Below are 22,744 nucleotides of genomic sequence, written 5' to 3'. Positions count from 1 at the left end.
GCGGGGCCAAAAAAAAATCCAATTTTTTCGCCGTAGAGACGCGTCTTGGTACGCGAACCGGGCAGCTAACCGGGCAGCTAACCGGGAAGCTAACCGGCAGTGTAACGGGAGTCTGAGGAGAAGCTGATTGGCTGTTATCATTGTAAACAGTCTGGAGCGGCCGCCATCTTGTCTCTCTGTGGGATCGAGAGACAAGAGGTGGAAAAAAAAAGGTGTAAATGAATGAAAGGGGTAAGGCAGACCCCTCCTGAACCCCTAGGATTGATGAGGGGGCTATTAAAGTTCCCTGGGGGGTGAAAAAAAAAATTGCGATTTTTCGCGGTAAAGGTGCTTCCTGGTACGTTAACCGGGCAGCTAACCAGCAGCGTAACGGGAGTCCGACATATTGTGTTTTTTGAACGTTTGTGATATGTGCACGTGTGGATTTTGTCTAATTAAGGTTAAAAAAAAATATATATATCTTTAAGCGTGTTCTGGCGCGCTTACGTTTTTGGGTTTGGTTTGCGCTGCAGAGACGATACGTCACGGTTATGCGATGCATCATGAGGCGTCTCACGGGCTACGTGATACGTCACTTAATAAAGAATATATTTTACAGCTATAGATATTAGCTTTTAAAAAACCAATGAAATTCACAGAAAAAACCATAGGTTATAGACCATATATAGTTAGGAATTTGCATTTACAAAACCTTGAAAATTCACTGAAAAAACCATAGGTTATAGACCATATATAGTTAGGGATTAGCATTTAAAAAAACGTATTTTATTTGCACAAAACCATTGAAATTCCATATATAGTTAGTTGCACTAACTATATATCGCGGACCCGCAATCCACTGCTAATGATGTCACATATTACATCATTCATGACATGGTCAGTGACATCACTGATGACATCACTGATGACATCTCAAATGACATCACTGATGACATCACTGATGACATCTCAAATGACATCACTGATGACATCACTGACATCTCATTTGACATTACTGATTACATCACTGATGATATCAATTATGTGATAATACATCTTCAGACTCTAATATAACCTTAGATACACTCAGTGTAAACAGGCACTCACAGACTGTCACACATCCATGGAGTTACTCACACACCTAGTCAGTCATGCAAAGAATCAATCACATCTCCATTTCCTCAACTATACAGTTATACACACCTTACTTATTCAAACAAATACTAACACATATTTACTCTCTTATACAATCCTTGATACAAGTTCACAATGATTCATACAGCCACTCTCACATTCACTGGCTCTTATGTTCAGTTATTTATATATGTCAACTCTCACATGGAGTGTGTTTTACATATGTACTTACTTTGACATGTAGAACTGAGATATCCATTCACTCACCAATATACTCATGCACACAGTCAACTGTCCATACAGCTGTTTCTACATGCACTTTTGAACCCATACACCTAGGGAATCAACTGCTCACACATCTATGCACAGAGTTATACACCTCCCAGCCACCCACACACATACTCAGTCTCCCATACAAATACTTGGGCAACCATTCAATAACCCATATAGTTACTGATATAGCTACTGATTTAAACATGCAGCAGTTTACAGAAGAACATAAATAATGATTGCCAAATTAAGACACTTTAATCACTAACCCATGCACTCAGTGAGACACATTTAATCATTCTCTCATACAGTCAGTCATGCACCTACTAAATCCTTCATCCAGACACTTATACATCCACTCATTCTTCAATATGTAAGACATATTTTAACTTTACAGAAACATACAGTCACTGGGTGTTGTCATCAGTGATGTCATCAGTGATGTCATTTGAGATGTCATCAGTGATGTCATCAGTGATGTCACTACCATGTCATGAATGATGTAATATGTGACATCATTAGCAGTGGATTGCGGGTCCGCGATATATAGTTAGTGCAACTAACTATATATGGAATTTCAATGGTTTTGTGCAAATAAAATAAGGTTTTTTAAATGCTAATCCCTAACTATATATGGTCTATAACCTATGTTTTTTTCAGTGAATATATATATATATATATATGACAAGCAAGTCCTTAAGAAACAGCATACCAGGCAAAAGTCTCCCCCAGCGCTTCTTAACAGGAACGTATATATGTAAACAAGATTTGCCTCAAAATGATAGAGCCACCGCACGGCGAGTTGAATGCCTTTATTTCTGGAAAGCAGGACGTCAGGAAAGCTGCTCCCAAGCACAGTTTGCAGCCAGACGCGTTTCGAGCGTACAATCGCCCTTGTTCACTGGCAATAGAGAGGAAAGCAGCAAGTGCACCACCTGTGCATATTTCAATGTCACGCCCCAGTGGGCGTATGCACCTATGAATGCTGGGTGATGTAGTGCACTTGATCAAACCACTGTGGGTCGCCGCCGGATTAAGTATTCAAAGTCCCAAGTGGGCTGCTGGGGGGCTCACGATTCCGACGTCATGCCAATACACCATCACAGAAAGCGGCCCCGCCGTCCTTGCAGCGATCACGGTCTCTGCCGCTGCACGGCCCACTGTGGTAGCAGTGGGGCTCCATCGCGGCCAGGCCCGCCGTGGATATGTAAACAAGATTTGCCTCAAAATGATAGAGCCACCGCACGGCGAGTTGAATGCCTTTATTTCTGGAAAGCAGGACGTCAGGAAAGCTGCTCCCAAGCACAGTTTGCAGCCATCCGCGTTTCGAGCGTACAATCACCCTTGTTCACTGGCAATAGAGAGGAAAGCAGCAAGTGAACCACCTGTGCATATTTCAATGTCACGCCCCAGTGGGCGTATGTAAATGTAAATGTATTTGAGCAATCCGAAAGCTGTTGGCGTTGTCTGTTTCAATGCTTTTAACCATGTTGAATAGCAGCACGGCTGCTGTTCAGCATGGCTGAAAGTCATGCAAAACAGGGCTATGGCCGAGTCTGCACTGTATTCTGAACTCATATTTTAAAGCGCTTTCATGAGCAGAAATAATGTAAAGAATTTTGGTGAAATTAAAAATATTTGGCCAAGAACACACATATTAAGTGAAGTCATAATTGATCCTGATTATTTGGTTTCACTTTGCACAACTTAGCTAGGAAATAAGTATCTATTTGTCTTTCCTACTTTTAACCCCTTGCATGCTTATGACGAGCTCAGCTCAGCACAGTGGAGCTGTGCTGATGACAAGCTGAGCTCATCATAACGGCCCACGCTGGGCTAATTCCCCGCCTGTGCGGGCGTTCTGAAGGAGTGGGCGGAGTTGTGACAAGCTCAGCTTGTCATGAGCACAGCTCCACTGTGCAGCATGACGAGCTGGGCTTGTCACGAGCACCGTGGCGGCGCGCGCGGGCCCTCCATCCCCCCGCACCACGGGCGAATTAGCCCCGCGTGGAAGGGGTTAAGCCGCAAACTAGGGAAGGTGCCCAAGCAGCAATTGCCTAAGCCCAGCTCCCACAGCTGTTCCATGACCTGGCCAATTCCCAGGCGCGTGCGCAGCCCGCATACCAGACCTGTTTTTGTTTGTTTCAGCCGTACAACTTCATGTCAGTTACTGGGATCTGAGAAAGAGGAGATTTAGAGTCACAAGACAGTGTATGTGTTTTCGTAAACAGTACCTGGAGCTGGGAAAACTGAATCCCCCGAAAGCAAATAATGCAGATTTTGGCAACCAAATTCGATGTGCAGAGACTGTAGAGTAACCTTCGCCACCAACTCACCAAAAAATGTTGCACAAGGAAAAGGTCATGACTTGCTAATTTGTTTCTGATTTGTGACAAAAAAATAATCCTAGTCGCTTCATGAAAAACTGCATTTGTAACAAAAATACCATAAGCAGTGATGCGCAAATAAAGTGTTTGTTACAGCCACTAATCAATTTGTGAATAGCAACATGCACATCGATATTCAGGAATCAACCACATTCAGTTTTCTGTGTTCAGCTACTGAGGCAGAAAACAGTTCAAACAACACCGCTCAACACACAGTTAACCTTATATATAAAAGGTACATTGTGCTTGCTGTTCTGTTGATTAAAGATCGTTTTGTACTTTGAGCGAGATAAACATGTTTGTATTTTTCTGTTCTCAAAGCAACAGAATTAGGGCCTACAAAATGGTACAGAAATTTTCGCAAGGGCGGGTGAGGAGGTGAATAAATAAAGCTGATTATGAGACAGAGCAACTGAAAACACGAGCACTCGTGTAGAGTACTGAAAGACAAAAAAAACTAGCTCCCAAAAGGGGAGCAGTGTAGGGACACAAGTACTTGGTCCATGCTCTGGGGGAAAGCTGAACACGAGAAGATGCATGACTCATGCAAGCCATGGAAATGGGGGACAACAGATATGAGATGGACAACAGAACGAGCAAATGGGAAGCCTATGGGTGGGCTCAAGCCCACAGATTGAACACAAGCATTCTTGAGACGGAGCATGTGCTATTCAGCCGAGAAATGCATAACTCTACAGGGTGAAAGGAACATCATCAACTCCCCATCAGCGGCCATCATTACCCATTATTTTCTAAAGTCTTCTAGGGGCCTTCAGGCAATGGGTAAGGACCTGATTCTGACTTTGGCAGTACTACAGCTGCTGCACCAATGCACCGTCTACTGTAGGACCTCCAAAGCTGTTGTGCGCAAGCTAGGGGTGGGCAAAGAATTGTGCTCTGCCTGCGGATTTCGCTGAGTTTTGCCCACTCCGCGCTCTGTGTGGAGTTTCGAAAAACTCTGCGAAGTAAAGTGGAGCGGAGTTTTTTCTACCTTGTGACTCGCCAACGGTAAGTTGGTGAGCGCTTGCGAGAAAAAATAACAGGCTAGACCTCCTCCTGGTGAGATTTCTCATCGCGGGCAGTGTCAGCATGTCGCGACCACTCATGTTGAGAAGTCTGCCACTCGTGTTGAGGAAGCTGCTGCTCGAATAGAATGTCTACTCGAGTGGTGGCAGAAAAAAGCAGCGCCCTCTGGCACGAAGCGTAGTGTAGGTCATGCAAAAACCTGGTACTAAAAATCAGTGTGAGCAACGTGACTTAATAGACTTCGCCACTGGCGGAACTCCGCAGAGCACAGTGGAAGTATTCTGCCACATTGAAGAGTTTTGCAGAGTGAAACTCTGCGAACTCCACACAGGCTTAGCGCCCGCCCGCCCGCCAGATTAGGAGTTAAATCTTGGTCTGGCGGGTGGTGCTGTGGCGGTCTGATGGCATCAGTCTATTAGATACATAGACAACCCTAACATGCAGACCACCGCTGTCAGATGCCGACTGCACCTACTTGCATGGTGTGGCAAACATGCCACACCATGCAAGAACTGGGGGTGAAAATCCGTGGGGGCATGACAGGTCCCCCCTGGCATGCACCTCCAGGCCCAGGAGTGGCAGGGGGTGGTAGTAGGGCCCCATTTTTGCCTATCAGCCACCCTATTCATGGCGGGCTAACCGCTATCAACAGGGCGGTGGTAAGCCAACTTGTATTATACTCGGTGGTGCCCCAGCTGCACCGGAAACATATTACTGCTCCCTAACCGCTTTGTGACCTATGTGAAAACCTGGTTCCCGGGCGGACACAGCGGTCCTGTGGTGGTCCGACCGCCACACTTGTAATACTGCAGGCGCCGCAGTGTGGCTGTGTTCGGACTTCCACCACAAGATACTCGTAATAAGGCCCTAAGTCAGGAGATGAGAGCTCAAGCCACATGCCCCCTCATCCCCAGTGAAATATTATCCCTCTCATAGTTAAAATAATAGTGAAACGTACACCAATGGCAATGGGGATAATAGAAAGATTTTTTCCAATTCTGCCAATATCTAGTCAAGCAATATGGTAAAGGAATGAGCAGGATGCTTCCTCACAAGCAAATAATAATATGATGACTTCCTTATCTGATTCTGTGTCCGCGATAATCCATGACTACAAGCATCCAGATCTTCCCATACTACCGGCAGTATCTACCACAATTGAAAAGGGTGTAGAGAAAAGCATCTGCAGTGTACAAATGGTTCAACTGCAAGTACACAGGAATCCAGAACCACTGCTTCAGGATCATGCAGCAATGAATCACAAGGCAAGTGATAGATCAGTGTTGATGACAGCTGACTCGTTATTCCTGGACCTCCCTGATTGTAAAATGTCATCTGTAAGTTCACCCAGGAGTTTACCTAGAAAGGATACTGTCTTACCCGAGGCTTTGCACTCATTGCTTGCTGTTTTAACCTCAATACTGGTGCTTCTGGAGAAGACACTTGGCGGGTCTGACCGTACAATAGCCATGCTCTCTACCATACTATAGACGCTTGCAAATTCAGGTAAAAATGAAAAGGACCATTCAATGCATACAGAGGAGCTCTGTCCTAGGGACGATGATGAAATGGGCACCAGAACTCTGGTACCCAGGAGCGTTTCACCGATGAATCCGATACAACCCTCAGGAGTCGTTGATGGCAGTACTCCCGGGGATGCAGAGAAACATGATCCGCGCTCCTCAAGCTGTACCCTGATGCCATATCTAACTGATCTTGACGGCTTGTCAATCGGGCAACAGTTTGCAGATGGCACCCTCCTCCTCCCGCAGAAATAAAGCAAAGAGAAAGGAGGAATAAGGGTAAGAATCAATGCATATATTCATTAAAAGCCTTGTTCAGGCAAGAACCAGCTAACAGGGCCTCAGAAGTAGCTACATGCATTGTGTTGTAGCACACAGTGTGGAAAAAATAAAACGAACTGGCAAAAACGCCTTATCCCATCTTCGAGGGGAAGACCAAAGTGAATATGTTAAGTAAACCGCAAACTACACTGCAAGAGAATGTACAAAACGTAATTGTTGATTACCCTCCAAAAAAACCTGTAAAAAAGAAAAAGGCTATTGAAAGGGATATGCGATTATTTGGTAAACAAAAAGGTCAGGAAGGAGCAGCAGGGAAGGCCACACTTATCATTGACAATATCGAGTCCAGAAACCAAGCAAAATAAAACAATAATGCAAACAGACAGTAACTTAAAACAACTACATGTAACAATTGTAAATCCACACACTGCTCCTTTTGGAGATGATTGTAAATATAGTCTTTTGAGACAGACAGGCAGGTATTTGCCCGTAACACGATATCAAAACCCCGTGATACAAGAATCTGAATGTCTGAGATCAACTAGTACTAGGTCCATAAATGAGAATTTACACTCTATACCTCCTTCTGGTCCAGCAGTTAATTAACCACCATTAGCGATGACTCCCTATGAATTCAATTATGTATTTCCAGATCAGAAAAGTCTCAATCGATTAATTAGGGGTTGCTTATTAAATCTCTTCCATATGATCCCAGCGTTACAAGTTATTACATCGAATGAAATCAGAAAAGTGCCACTAGACAGCAGGGGGATACTTGGTGAATCCAGAAACATCTCAACCTACAAGGTTGAGTTTGCCTTTAGTAATATCGGTAGACTAATACACCAAAATGTGGATGTTCTCCATGTAATGGGTATAGATGCATTACTGCTCATAAATACCACTAAACTAAAGTAAGTAGTAAATTCAACCAAGAGCCCTTCCAATCGAGCAGAAGGCTCCCAGGGGCACACTGGGACGGATGAATAGACTATTATGGGGAAAATGCTAATTAAAAATAAGTGAGTAACTAACAGTTATGAAAATGTTAACATTACAAACACCCATAACAGCCTGAGACTGATATATCATTCAACCCCAAACCGTAGACTGAGGATCACGCAGCAAACAGGGACAAGGTTGGGGATGGGTATCCCAGGCACTGGGCGGTAGAAGAATCTCAGGGAAAATATTGGAGAAGAGAAATTGAATCGCACAAGCTGGTAGTACGTATTGAAAGGACAAACCTCAATACGATCTATCTGACTTAAAAATTATTTCTAATAATAGGGCCATGGACGATGGAAGACAATGATTGGGTGAAGTTTGTCAACATTTTTACAATTTACTGCTTCCATGAAACATAGTCTCTGCCCGAAAATAGGCTTGAGGATTATAAAGAGTTTCATACACCGGCTATTAGACAAAAAAGGGGTAGACCGTTTGGGGACTTGCTAATTTATGTTGCATGCAATTTACACTATGAGAGGCTCCTTTATTTTCAACGCAGAACTCGTTCCCCATTTTTTTTATTGACAATGGCATATCTTACATGCCATTGATAATGAAATTGAGTCTCTCTTTTTCCTTATAATGGAATGCTTTTATGATTATTCACATAGCTCCTGGAGTTGAAAATTTTTGATTCTGTTTCTGGGTGCATCCTCGTCTTCAGGCCTGATAAAGACTCAGTCCTGTAAATAATTAGCCTTAGGGTTGAAACATTGATGATGTTTACAAGCTTGGACTGTAGAAATTACATTTTCATCATGCATTGAGTACAAATTAGCAAATGTGTGATTGTTGCTCAGTAAATGTACAAGTAGCCAAGATTTGTCATTATCTTTTCTTTTGTTTTTCAGAATATTTTTATTGATTTACCGTTCCATAAGAGGAAAAACGTGTTGACAAACCATCTAAAAAACACAACTGTCGTCGCACATTGTCATAAGCAGCCCCCCTCAAATCACCCCAATCCTTGGAGTGCATACAAACATAATACATATTCTCTACAATATAACTTTAATATCTCGTTATTATCTTGCCCATGCCCAGTACATACATGCATTGTCCACGTTCTCATTATTTTGGGGTGTCTCGTCATCACTAGGTAGATATTGTGGTGTAATCTAATCTATTCCCTGATGTATGTTGTCTGTGTGTCATTATCTGGTAGGTCCAGTCCATAGTACTTCATCCATCTGCACCATATCTTATGGAACTTCCTAGGGCAGCCTCTACCTTTATATGTGACCCTTTCCGCTGGGTTTGTCATAATCTGGAGCAGTCACTTTACTATGTATTATCCCCTTTGTAACAACTCACTGGCAGTGTGCCACATCACTTGCTCTTTACTTTTTTCAGGAGCACTATTTTGTATAGTTTTTGATGATGAAATATAGTTTTAACCAAATGAGCTGTGTATGTGTAATGGTTTATCATCCTGTGAGGACTGATTTAGCCTCCAAATAGATACCATGAATGGATTTTAAGCGTGGTGACAAGTTGTATAATAAGACCCCTTGTTGTCTGAACATTTTTCTCCAGCTCTACGCCTTTAAAGGCTTGCCCAGATAGATAAAACAGAACCAACATGCATTCAAGTCACATGTATGGTGTCCAGGTAAACAGCCATATTGGAAATGATAGCCTAAAACCAGCATTTTTCAATGATGGAAAGCGGAAAATAATCACGTGAAATAAACACAGTATCTGCTAAATATTATTCTTAATTTAATGATTTATGTCATATAGGCTTTAAATAGAGAAAGATATTGGCCAAAGTATTTACATTTTTATAATATAAATGCATGAAACACAGGCACCAATATGAAATGTAGATTAAAGCATCTCTTTAAGTGGAGAAGCCAGGATTGATGCTTCAGTTTTTTGATTTTGAACTCTATAAACGTAATCACTAAATCTCAGCACCTCACCTCACCCACAGACCTCATCTCCATTTCTGCTCTACTACCTATAATAGTTTTTTAGAGACAGAGCATTAGCAAATCAATTTTGAAAGACAGTGCACTCTGCATCTAATACATCTGCCCAATAAAACACTAACTGCTGTTCCTCCCTTTAACAGTCACTATTTGAAAATTACATGGAAATGGCTGGTGGTTTATATTGTTCTTAATATTGGTGTATGGGTCTCACTCTCGCTATTGGTCGCTAAGAGGTCAAATGCACACACAAAGATGTTGATTCAAAATATGTGAGCATGTGGAAGAACAGCATCAGATCATGAATTTAAGGCTCATATTTATTTGCATTTATTGGAACTTTGTGTCAATAAAATCTTTTCTTCTTAGTCTTAGCCACCCGAGTCATCCTGAATACTTGAGCACTCGCTGTGACAGACAGGAACTTTTCATGAATCCAGTGAAATGCAAGGGGTGTAGCGGGACTCCAGCTTTCTGCTCCACAAGCAGGATGTCAAACCAGTGCTTCTTCTTCATATTCAAACGAACACCATGAGTGCTTGGAAAGGTTCAGAGGCAAATCTGATAAGCAGACCGTAGCAAGAGTGTGATCTTTTTTTTGCTCTGAGTTTCCCAATCCAAGATGTTGCAGTCTCTTCCTGTGATGTCAGTTCCTTTATGGCGCGTATATAAAGGAGACTTTATGAGAGGAAGATGTGCCAAGCCACATTCACACCCTGATTTTTCCTTGCATACCATTGTTGCTACCATTTCTGTCCCTGATTTTTGCTTCCGGATATCCTTGCTGACGAGTCAACTGGACGATTAGGACAAAGTTCCTTTGCCAGCTTGAATTCCCCTACCACCATGTATCCTAAGGTAGTAACCTGATTAGGCCAGGCATCTGACCCCAAAGAGCTGGTTGTATGCATTGCAACACCAATTTTAAAACAAATGCCCATGTCCTCTACATGTCTTCAAACCTGAATTTATAGACCAGGGTTTCAGAACCGTAGATTCTGCCTGACATTTTGAAGCATTCAGCTTGGATCAAAACTGTGCATCTGCACATTTTGTCAAAGGAGAACAGCGAGGCCATTTTTCCTTAGTCGCCCCTTTTCTGTACTCCAGATAATATTTGAATATGGTTCCTGAAGAAGTGGGCACATACGCCGAAACGTGTTTCGACAACTTATTTGTGTCCTATTGTTGTTTAGTGAATCAATTATTTTTGTTGTAGTGTGGCTAGAAAATGATTTATCTTATTTTCATGTTGAGTAATATTTAAATTGTTTGCGACCATTGTTTATGTTTTTGTATTGTGTTGTTATCTATTTCTGTAAATCTTTTTAAAGTTGGATAATTATCGATAGGCATCAAACTTTTCAGTAACCTTCATTTATATAGGATATTGTCTTTGTAGCTACTTGTAAAGAATTGTCATTGTCTGGGTGCATTTTGCATTGCTTCACATTTTTTAGCAACCAGTTTTAATAATTTTTAAACGAATAAAAAGATGCATTTGTATATTTAATTGGTACACTAGGTTGTTTTTTCATCAGTCCTGTTTTACTTAGGCCTTACGGTATCAGTTCATGGCCAGCGTTTGTCTAGTGATTCTGTTTGACAATTGTCATTTTCCCAGTCCTAGGAAATCTACATTTATTACTGGGGGTTGCTATTTTTCGCACTCCTGATTTTTGCTCCCAACAGGTGGAATTGTTTGCCTTCTAGGATCTGCACTTTGCATAGCCTGGCTCTTCTTGCCTCCCTAATGTCAAGAGAAGAGTGCTGATTTTTTCAATGCTACTTTCATCTTCAATCAAGAATTACCAGATTGCCAAATGTTTCCCGTTTGTGGGGTTTGCCTCCTGTGTACCTCTAAAAAAGTTTCTTGACACATTTCACATACAATATGCTGTGCAGGGTGGCACTGGGAGGAGTCTCCCTTTCTTCAGGCAGTCTAGAAGGGAATTAAACAGAACTCGGCATCCAGTCACTCACCATATCCTTGTCCCTTGATAACAACCATTATGCTGTTTCCAAGCAGATATTGAACCTAAAGCACAAGACAATGTTTTGATTTGTCTAGGATCACACAATGTAGCCAAGAGGGAAGAGCGGTATTCAAACTCTGGTGCACTGTATTTGTGTGGAACACAAGCGTGAGCTTAAGGATGGTGACAGCACTCATTTAACACCATGCCATGTATCCCTCACCATACCACCTCGGTCAAAAGCCACTCTTTCCTCCAAACTGGGTCTCTGTTGAAGCGATGTTCTATAACGTCATCATGAGGTCGAAGGTCATGAGATGATCTGTTCCACTGATGTTATTATTAGTCTAAACAGTACTCTTAAAAACTGAAAAATCATACCTTTGTGGTCATAGAACGTTTCCCAGTATGGATGATAACAAGACAAATGTTGTTAAAGCAATTTCTTAATTGAACTAGTGTTTCATCATTGTTCATCAAGTATGCCCTGAAGCAAGAAGATTGGTGCAGATATAAATAACTTGGGAGTGGGGGGGGGGGGGGGGGGGCGGGGGGGGGGGAGTCGTAGGTCTGATGGGGCAGTTTTATCTCTAGGGCCGGTACTATGTGGTTGCAATAAATATGCGTAGAGCAGAGAACTGGAAAGCCTTTTTTGTATGTGAGTAGTACAGACTTTGTCAATTAATCGTAACGCTCAGAGATTCCAAAGAAGAATAACAAAGAGGATTAACAAATAACAGTTACACCATCATGAAGCCCAGAAAGACACAATATTTTACATTGTGCTGGAAAGAGCTTCTTTCAGTCAGTCAGTCAGTCATACAGCTTTATACGATCTTTTTAAAACGGATCATAAAAGCACAAGTTATCTAAAAATTCCAACACAATATATACACATATATACACATTTAAAATAAGAATTGCGATTCTCCTATTAACATGACCAGAGAATCTGGATTTCATTAAAGACACGGAGGCTAACATTATGCATACAACTTTTAATGCAGTCCAAGCATAGCCGCATATGTCACAAAGCAAAAGTTCCAACTTAGAATACATATGAACCAACAATAGCATGAATCACTAGGCAATCAGCCTCTTTTAAATGTGGTGACAGTGAGAAAGGAAATGTCCAAACAACTCCAATGAAACGTCAAACATGAAGAAGGATGACGGAAGAATACACCATCCATGATTGATTCACCAGATGTGGAATCAAGAAGACAAAATCAATAAAGGTTATCTGCAAAACAAAGAAAGGTTGTTAATAAACCCAAATAAAAATATTAAGGATTTGAATAATAAACAATCAGCTAAATAACAGTCCTGAAAAGGAAAAGAAAGTAAACAGTCCTGCAAAGGAAAAGAATGTAAGCTTGTAAGTAAAATATTTAAATAAGCATATCATATCATAAAAATCAACCTGTACCGTAATATATCATATAATCAACCACCCAGGGAAAGGGTGGGAGGGATAATGTTAGCCTCCGTGTCTTTAATGAAATCCAGATTCTCTGGTCATGTTAATAGGAGAATCGCAATTTCATTACAAGACCGGAGGCTACCATTATGCATGTTGGTAGTCATGTAAAACAACATCAGACATGAGAGATACAGGTTTGCAATAATGATGAGCAAAGGTTTTAGCATTAGACCAATCACCAGCCTTTAGAATATCATCTAACTTACCACCTGACCAGAATGACTTACTGGCCATTGCGCCTCTAATAGAATGTGATTTAAAAATATTCAGATTGATTCCAGCAAGCTTCATGACTGTCTTAACCCATCCTGCAGTAGAGGAAGAAGAAATTCCTTTGTGGGGTTTAACAAAAGAGATGAGTAATTGAGATACATTCAAAGGACGAAGAGAGTTCATTCTAACATTGTATTCTTTCATACATTGAACAACTCAGAGTTTAGTGCAACTATCAAAACGAGGATAGAAAATAGATTCTGACATAGTTTTAGTTCTTCTATGTATTTCAAAATTAACCCCAAACATATCATAAGATCTATAGGAAATATCAAGAGCTTTAACATCAGAAACTCTTCTGCATGAAATTAAGCAAAGAAGAGTAGCTAATTCGACAGGAAGATTCTTCCTGCTGAGAAAAGAATTAACTGGCCAAGAACAGAAAAGGTCGGGAATTAAATTAACATCCCAAAAGAGATTGATATCTAGGTTGAGGAGGTCTTCTAAGTCTGATACTCTTAAGTATTCTACAAATAATAGGATTTTTACCTACCGTTTTTTTGTTAATTAGAGAATGTCCAGCAGAAATAGCAGATCTAAAACAATTGAGAGATCTGTAACTTAAACCTCTGTCGAATTGTTCTCCAAGAAAATTAACTATATCAACAATAGGTGCCTCCACGGGATCCAAGTCCCTTTCCAAGCACCAACGTTGACCAGACTTTCCAAATGTTGTTGTACCGGTAATGTGTCCCAGGGGCCCACGACTCTCCAAGGAGAGTTGAAGCTGTTGACGAAAATCTTGCGAGATCGTTAGATCTCCTGACACCTTCCAAGCAAGAAGGTTCAAATTCCCTGGCTGAACAAGAGGGTGAATTTGACCGTCTGCGTCTGTGAGAAGATCTTTCAGAGGAGGAATTAGGAAGGGAAAATCGTAGGTTAGTTCCAGAGCTGTTGGGAACCATGCTTGGGATGGCCAAAACAGAGTTACTGGGACAATTGAGGAATGTTCTTGTCTCACTTTCTGAAGGAGTCTCTGGATCATTGCGAATGGAGGGAAGGCATAAGCGTTGATCCCTTCCCAAGATTGGAGAAAGGCATTCACTGCTAGAGCACCGGGATCGGGCATCCAGTTGAAATAGGATACCAATTGGGTAGTCAATCTGCTCGCAAATAGGTCTATTTGGAATGGGCCCCAGAAATGATTCAGGGAGTAGAAAACAGAAGTGTTGAGTTTCCAATCGCTGTAATCCAAGATGAATCTTGAATTCCAATCTGCACAAAGATTGGATTTCCCGGGAAGGTATTCTGCTCTCAGAGAGATTTTGTGTTCTAGGCAGAAAAACCAAAGCTTCTTTGCTAGATTGGAGAGGTCTTCTGACTTGGTCCCTCCTAGACGGTTTATGTAAGCGACGGCAGACATGTTGTCCATTTTCAATATGACTGATCTTCCTTTAAGGAAGCGTTTTAAGCTCATTAAAGCATAAAGCCCTGCAGTTAATTCTAGATAATTGATGTGGTGCAGGGACTCTTGCTGCGACCAAATACCTCCAGTGTTTTGGTCCTGTAGACAAGCACCCCAGCCATGAAGGCGGGCATCCGATTCTAGAATAAAATCTGATGCTGAATCAAAGATCGCTCTCCCATTCCATGCATCTAGATTGTCTAACCACCATGTTAGTTCTAAGATTGCTTCTGGGTTTAAGGAAATTCGATCTCAGTACCAAAGACCTGATCTGAGAGCTCTTGCTTTTATTCTCTGAAGGGCTCGATAATTCAATGGTCCTGGAAAAATGGCCTGAATGGAAGAAAATAGAAGGCCTAAAAGTCTGGCTAGTTCTCTTAGGGTGAGATTTTTTTGTTTCAATACATGTCTTATCTCCTTTCTGATTTTGGCAATCTTCTTGGGAGGGAGAGGGAGAAGACATTCTGTTGTGTCTACTGTGAAACTCAGGAATTCGATCTTCTTTGAGGGAATTAGAATGGATTTTTCCCTGTTTATGATAAAACCCAGACTTTCTACGAGGTCTATAACTGTCTTGAGATCTTTGATGATTTGAGCATAATCTTGAGAAAGAATCAGGATGTTGTCTAAGTGGATGATGAGACGAATACCTTTTTCTCTTAGACATGAGGCAACTGCTCTCAGTACCTTGGTGAAACGCCATGGGCAGAGGAGAGACCGAAGGAGAGAGCCTGAAATTGAAAGAGATGGTTTTTCCAAATGAACTAAAGAAAGGGTTGGTGTTCCTTTGCCATGGGAATGGGCGTCCTTCAGATCTAATTTGACCAGCCAGTCTCCTTCTAGCAAGAGGTCTCTGAGAAGATGGAAGCCCTCCATCTTGAAATGTCCGTAGACAAGGAATTTGTTGAGTTCTCTAAGATTTAAAACCGGTATCCAACCCTTGTCTTTCTTTTCCACAAGGGAGAGAGTACTTCTGAATCTCATAAATTCCATGGGAACTTCTAAAATAGCTCCTTTTTGCAGCAATGAGGAAATTTCTTCCTCTATGATTTTTTCTTGATCTAGTGTAAGGGGAATCGGTCTTGGGAGAGGGTTCTGGATTGGAGTCTGGATGAAATCTATTGAAAAACCAAGAACAGTGTTTAGAACCCAGGGGTCTTGTGTAATAATTTTCCAATTGTGGTAAAAGAATTTCAGTCTCCCACCTACTTTTGGATTCGAAGAAAGGGAAGGGGAAGCTGTACTCGCTTTGAGGGGTAGATTCGGCAGATGCTTCTCTAGCTCGGAATCCTCTCGAGCGGAAACCTCTTCCTCTGGGTGAATAGAACTGTGGTTGGTTGGATGGATGGTATCCTCTACCAAAATTCCCTCTCTTTCTTGGAATGGGGCGTCGGTTGAACCGGCCGGAAGATTACCCCCTTCTACCGGCCCTTCCAAAAAGGTTGCTGTTGTAGTTAAAACTTTTTTTAATGTTCTGGTGCGCTTTATCTAAAGCGGTAAAGGTCGATACATATTTGCCCAAACTTTTTATTAAATCTTCTCCAAAAATTAAACCTTTTGGATTAATTGGGGTTTCCTTTTCAGCCATATCGATTAGTTTAGGGCAAATTTTAGTGAGGACCACTCTTCTTTCACAATTAAGTCCTGCATTTGCGTTGCCTAAGAGGACTAGTGCCCTTTAGCTCCACCCCCGAATGGAGTGTGTATCAAGAGGGCAGCCATTAAGCTAACTCTCTTCTGCTGCGTCAATTATTTTTGTTAGGGGTCCTAGAATGTCAAGAACTTTCTCTTGGCAGATCTTAAGCGATCTTTCCAGGCCTTTACGCAGGTCTCTCCCTAATTTAAATAGGTAGGTAATTAATTCTGGGTCAAGGTTAGGAGTTTGACAAACTTTACCTTCGATTGAAGGTCTGGCACACTCTCTTAAGAGATTACGAGTCTCTCTTTCTAAAGGATTTCTAATCCATTTAGTTATGAATTTAGATACGTGCTCGTGTGGGGTCCACTCTGAGCTTCTAGGGTGTTTAATGTAAAAAGGGGAGAACATCTCCTCCCCCAACGGGTCCAAAATATTATCATTAGAAGATGAAGGACCGTTATTATCATTTAGGAGAAAGGAATCGATATCTTGTTCATCCTCATCGATATCAAGAATATATTCGTCAGGAAATTCTGAGCCATCATCAATATCAATAGGATCATTGTCTAGAGCACTATGATGAATTGTGCCGCGAGGGACACCCATTAAATTTGTGCCGCTAAGGACACCTTTCAAAGTTGTGCCGCAAGGGACACCTGAGGCAAATGAGGTGCGAGGACCTCCTGTAAAACCTGAGGTGCTAGGACCTCCAGTGCTCTCTGGGGTATAATCAATATTTTTACTTTTTTTTGCCTCTTACCCCTTTGTTCAGTGAGATCATTAACCTCTGTTATGTCCAGATCTGATAAATCATAGTTTTCATGGATCAAGGATCTCTTAGATGACATAACTTGAGAGAGAGTAGAAAACATACATGATCTCATTTCCTTATGGATAAGTTTTTTGATGGCATCATTAGTAAAATCAGATTCAACAGTATTACTATGAATTGAATCCGAATCTGAGTCAGACATGTTAGTCAAATAAATATATATAAATGTCTGATCCTCGAATTTCTTTTTTTTAAATAATATAATAAACTTGTAAATATCAATTATAACTGTCTGATTTCTTTTTTTTTTATAATATGATAAACTGTCTGATTATTGGGGGAGTGGGGGATTACACAGATAATCAGATTATGTTAATAAAGGTAACTAAATATTATAATTTCCCAATTTCTAATCAAAGAAATGAAGTGCAGTAAGAAACATGAAGCCTCGAGCATGGCAAAGCTTTCCGAAAATATAAATGAACTCCAAAGCAGTGGGGAAGGTAACTACACTTGCGAAGCAAGTCAATGTGTGCTTTTAAACATTTCACGCACTAGTTTCAAAGACTTAGTATCATTCATGAAATATAAAGACGAACGAAGGGAAGGAAAAAAAGGAAGCCAACCTCCGTAAATTGGAGGTTGTGAAACCAAAAACAAGGAGTGAAAAGGTGTTACTGTACCTTATAACATTGTACCTTATAACATAACATTGCATATATATATCCTTACATTGTATATCTAAATATTTACTCCTGTAGGGATAAAAGAGGGTTACTCAGTATACGGTATTAAGGTAAATTAATATGAAAATACTAATCTTAAACTCTAAAATATAAGACTTTTCATGAGCTAAGTAGGAAGTAGACTTATCTTGCTTGGAGCCGCATTTAAAAGAGGCTGATTGCCTAGTGATTCATGCTATTGTTGGTTCATATGTATTCTAAGTTGGAACTTTTGCTTTGTGACATATGCGGCTATGCTTGGACTGCATTAAAAGTTGTATGCATAATGGTAGCCTCCGGTCTTGTAATGAAATTAAACAGTTGCTGTGGTCCAGGTAAATTCATATAAAACCCTTTATGAAAAAAGCAGTTCAGAATTTAAAATTAATTAATTAGTTGTTGCTACTAAAATGTTGTCCCACCTTTTTCCTCTTCCTAAGACAAGCCCACAAAAATGAGGCAACAGAACAGCATACAAATGGATCCGGTAGAGATTCTAAAAAGTACATGGCCACCCGGCACTGCCTAAAATTGTGGTACCTCAGGATTGGGAGTATGAATGTTTTCCTTTCCTCTGTATAGGTCTTGCAAAATAATACAATGTGTAAATCTGACTGTACTGCGTAGTTGTTACAGGGACAGGGTAAGAGGTCTGCTAATTTATGTTTATTCTGGGGGTATCCCAGGGGTAACGGGATCATGTTCACGCGGGAACGCAAAAGGATAAATCTGTGTTGCGCATTATTTAAGCTTGATAAATACTGAAAACCTTCCCCCGATCTTGGTGGTACCACATCATAAAGAATGGAGGAATGATGAATGTGTTTCTTTTCTCTTCAGGCATACTTTAATCTCTTAATGAATAAATCAGTTATTCTTTCCTTTGAAACCCATTTGCAGGACTCAGGGTCCTGAAATAATTCTCCCATCCCTAACGCTTTCAGATGGACCTCTACGTAATGTAACCATCCAATTCTTTTATAATAATCTAATTTACAACAGTCCTTGATAATGGTTTGTGTCAAATCCACTGTAGACCTCCGCCATACCGATAGCCACAACAAGACTGGAGCCAGTCTGATGTTGTCGCTCAAATAAGGAAGCCCCAATTCACAGTGTAAAATATGATTTGGGGCTGATTGCGGTAAGGACACACAGGTTTTAACACTTTCGATGCTCATGACGAGCTCAGCTCGTCATGATGCACAGTTGAGCTGTGCTGATGACGAGCTGAGCTCGTCATGAATACAGAAGAATCTTAATTTCCAGCACAGGAGGGGGAAAACACCTAGCAGCCAAGGTGTTAAAAAAGGAGTCTTCTATTTGTTGTAGCGGTCCAACATTAGCCATACCCCACAATCCTGCCCCATATAGTGCAGCGGACTTTGTTTTAGCTGAATATATATTCTTAATTGCATCCAGTGGGCTGCCTCCCAACTTCGTAGCAAATCTATTGACAGCTTCAACACTCCTTTGCATGCCCTGGGCTCTTGCTGCCACTAAATTAGACCATGAGTGGTCTTTATCAAAAAGCACTCCAAGGTATGAAAAGGAGTCGACTGTCTCGATTTTCTTGCCTGCCAACTGGAAATGGGGATGTTTCTAACCTCTTGCGGCTCCAGACACGATTATAAATGATTTCGATTCATTGACCTTTAGGTCAAGGGAGGCCATAAAGGCGGAGTAGGCTGTGATTAGCGTTTGTAGGGCTAAGACCGATCTGGCGTCAGCGTATGCCAGAATCGGAAGGGGGATACAATCAAATTTAGGCACATCCACCGGTAGAGCAGACAGGGCGGACTCTACCCCGTTCATATAGATTGAAAAAAGGAACGGGGCAAGCACACAACCCTGTCTTACTCCCTTTTCGACTTTAAAGAGGCGAGTGCACTCCCCCTTCCTGCCATACCTTACACAGGCAGTGGCATTGGCGTACAACTGGCATATGAAACCAATTATTGGTGGATCGATACCCATGCCCTCCATCATGGACCACAACCTTGGGTGTGACACACAGTCAAAGGCCGAGGTTAGGTCCATGAAGGCCATGTACAGTTTTCAGGCTTTTGCCTTTGTGTTTTTCCCTATAGTTAGGGAGAGGTTTAAACACTGATCAACCGTCCCCATTCCTCTACGAAACCCGTATTGCGCCTTCATAAAAATATTGTGCGATTCAGCCCAGTCCTCCAATCTGGCCAAGCGTACCCGTCCCATAAGTTTGTTAGTAGTGCCAAGGAGGGATATGGGACGATAGTTCTTTGGGGATCCCCTGTCACCTTTTTTTTAAATGGGCAGAATTAGACAGACTCTGGTTCAAAGAGGGAGGCGGCCTACTATCTGGATGCTATTAAAAATGTTTGTAAGTAAAGGCACCCACATATTATAATTCTGCTGAAAGAGGTCAATTGGAACTCCATCTGGCCCAGGCGCCTTACCTGGGGTGCAGGCTTCTTATCTCTAATAGGGAGAAAGTTAACCCTCCCTGTAGTAAAATCTCTGGGGAGGATAAGAGTGAAGTTGAACGGGTTGCTAAACCAAATATTTCTTCATAGTGTGTATCACCCATGCCTCTTCCTCTACAGGCACGTCTAATGTAGGATCATTGATGTCTTTAAAATGTGGGGCATTCACGATTTCCCAGAAATCTTTAATACTGCCTGACATAGCTGCTTCCTCGAGATCTGCCCATGCCTGTGCCCTAAGATCTTTTTCCCTTGCCCTCCGCGCTAATTTATAATCTTTGCGTAGTGCACAGATTACAGAGCAATCTCTAGGAGCTTTAACAAGGGCTTTTTTTGCAGTTGTGCAGGCTGTATCAAACCACCCCATTTTGACGGTAGCATTAGCGGACTTAACCCGTGGGAGTGCTTTTTTTACTTTTTCCAAAAGAGCAATAAACTGGGTGACCAAGTGACATTGTGCTGGAAAGACAGCTTTTTGTTGTTATGAACGCCCGGGTTGCTTAACAACGCGTTCTGTGGACTTGTTTTAGGTAGTGACTCAAGTACACACACACACGTTTACCGTCAGCATTCTTGTACACTCCGCTGCTCCGCACCTTCCCCTGCAGCACCCACTTCATTGCGGAATTGCGTGCAGCAAAATCTGAGTCCAATCCCAGCCGCGTAATTAGACTCCTTATCAAATCACGTCTCAAACAGAAAGCGAAACCACAGGATCAATACGTAATCATAACCTGCGCGCCTTACCCGACATTCCCAATCCCACGAGTGAGACGCGAAAACCATAATGCTCCATGTATAGGCCTACGGGCAGGGTGCGGTGTTAGTAGCGAGCGACATACCTGAAAGAACCAGGCAGGCTAAGGCAGGCGCGGCCAGCCAGGGCGTCATGGATGGTCACTGCGAGCCAGCCGCCCTCCCTCTGTCGCCATGGGCTTCCTCTCTCATCGCAGGACCGCCGGCAGCCCTCCGCGAGCCGTCCCACTCATCGCGTCGCCTGCTGTCCACAGTGGCACGGGGTTCAGAAATGAAACTATGTACAGCGGTGGGAGGAGCCTGCTGAGAAACCGCACGCACTTCACCTGCCTGCCAGTGAGGCGGCGGGGTTCCCGGGGCCAGTACTCGTCTTCTGCATGTGCTAGGTTTATTATTCCAGTGAGAGCGATTGGACGTGTTTACAACCGATGTTTCTGTCCTCTTTGCCATTTAAGGTTAGACAACGTGAATTTCAAGTTATTCGCGTTTTGGGGTATTTTCTCTCGTGTTTGTTTTACAGTAACTGTAAAGAAATGTTTTACAGTAACTAAAGAAAACACGAGCAAATACCCCCTCCACCTAACTTCAAAGAAAACACGAGCAAATACCCCCTTCACCCAAACGGGGAAACTAAAATCAGACGCTGAATGTGTTGCTACAAAAAGTCCATTCTATTTAAACTAGCTTAAAGACGCGACGCAGAGCAGCCCATGGGGCATGGGTTACTCTACAGACGTGTACGCACTTCTTTCCTAAGTTTTGGATTTTTGCAGAGCCCTACAGTTTACAGCAGAGTAGAAACAATCTGGCCGCGCCCAAAATCGTTGTCTGACGGACTTTGGCTCTTTTCATCACACCTTGCATTCGCTGACACCTTCCTAGAAGGCATGGGGCAGTTTCGGTCCTGGATGTCTCTTCCGCCAGCAGCAACACCACTCTGCTTACAGACAATTCACCTGTCATCCTTACCCCAGGCCTTTCAAGTTTAGCCATGCCACCTTCCTCAGACAGTGTTTCTCATACTCAGGCAAACTGATATTATAGAAAAATGACACATCCTATAAGCTACGTATCCTGTGCTAACTCCCGCTCCCTAGACAGAAAGAAGTGCGGAAGTGACGTCATCATGACTTCCTGTTTTCCAAGCATCATCCTCTAGTGTCCTGAGTGCAACAGGGAGATAAAGGATGGGAAAGCAGCACTGGGACAAGGAAGACAAGGGCTAGAAACTGAGTTTGCACCAACAAATTCAATACAAGTCATGAAGAACGAAGCGTAATTTAAGGAGGTGACTTTTGTTTAAAACACTATCGTCCACGTACAAATAATAAATCTGTACCGTTTTCAGTTAAAAAAAATGAATGCACTATCAGTGCACTTACAAAGGAATAGAATATAAGGGGTATGAGTTAGACCAAAATAAAGATGGATGTATACCACATGTATGCATTTTTGGTCATTGCATCTGCTTCAGAGGAGGAAGTGAGAGTGTGGGAATTCCCAAGAAGAGGCCAACCGTGTCTGCACTGGCGGTGTGCTACAAGATTATATTTCATGCTTACAGATATCAGAGTACTGGGGAACAGAAACCAGCCATCACTTGTCACTTCTCGAAAAATCTTAGTCAGAATTCAAGGTCACTGCATTTCCCTGCATCGCACAGTCACACTTTGAGATATTAGCCATTTGCACAATGTCCCACAGTCC

At 42.0% G+C, this 22,744-nt stretch overlaps 1 protein-coding gene across 2 annotated transcripts in view; it reads right to left on the bottom strand.

The window, feature by feature from the left end:
* IL10RB (interleukin 10 receptor subunit beta) overlaps positions 1–21,334 on the bottom strand; it is a 432,261-nt gene extending 410,927 nt beyond the window's left edge. The window contains exon 1 of one of the 2 annotated variants that reach the window (XM_086935322.1): positions 21,124–21,334. In XM_086935322.1, the coding sequence (XP_086791448.1) occupies positions 21,124–21,172 (49 nt within the window). In that variant the 5' untranslated portion in view covers positions 21,173–21,334. The remainder of the gene's footprint in view (positions 1–21,123) is intronic. The other variant, XM_086935323.1, reaches the window with a different exon arrangement.
* Between the last annotated feature and the right edge of the window lie 1,410 nt (positions 21,335–22,744).

Source organism: Lissotriton vulgaris, chromosome 8 (genome assembly GCF_964263255.1).
Source record: "Lissotriton vulgaris chromosome 8, aLisVul1.2, whole genome shotgun sequence".
NCBI lineage: Eukaryota > Metazoa > Chordata > Amphibia > Caudata > Salamandridae > Lissotriton > Lissotriton vulgaris.
Note: the sequence above shows the minus strand (reverse complement) of the source record. Positions and strands in the feature narration are given on the sequence as shown.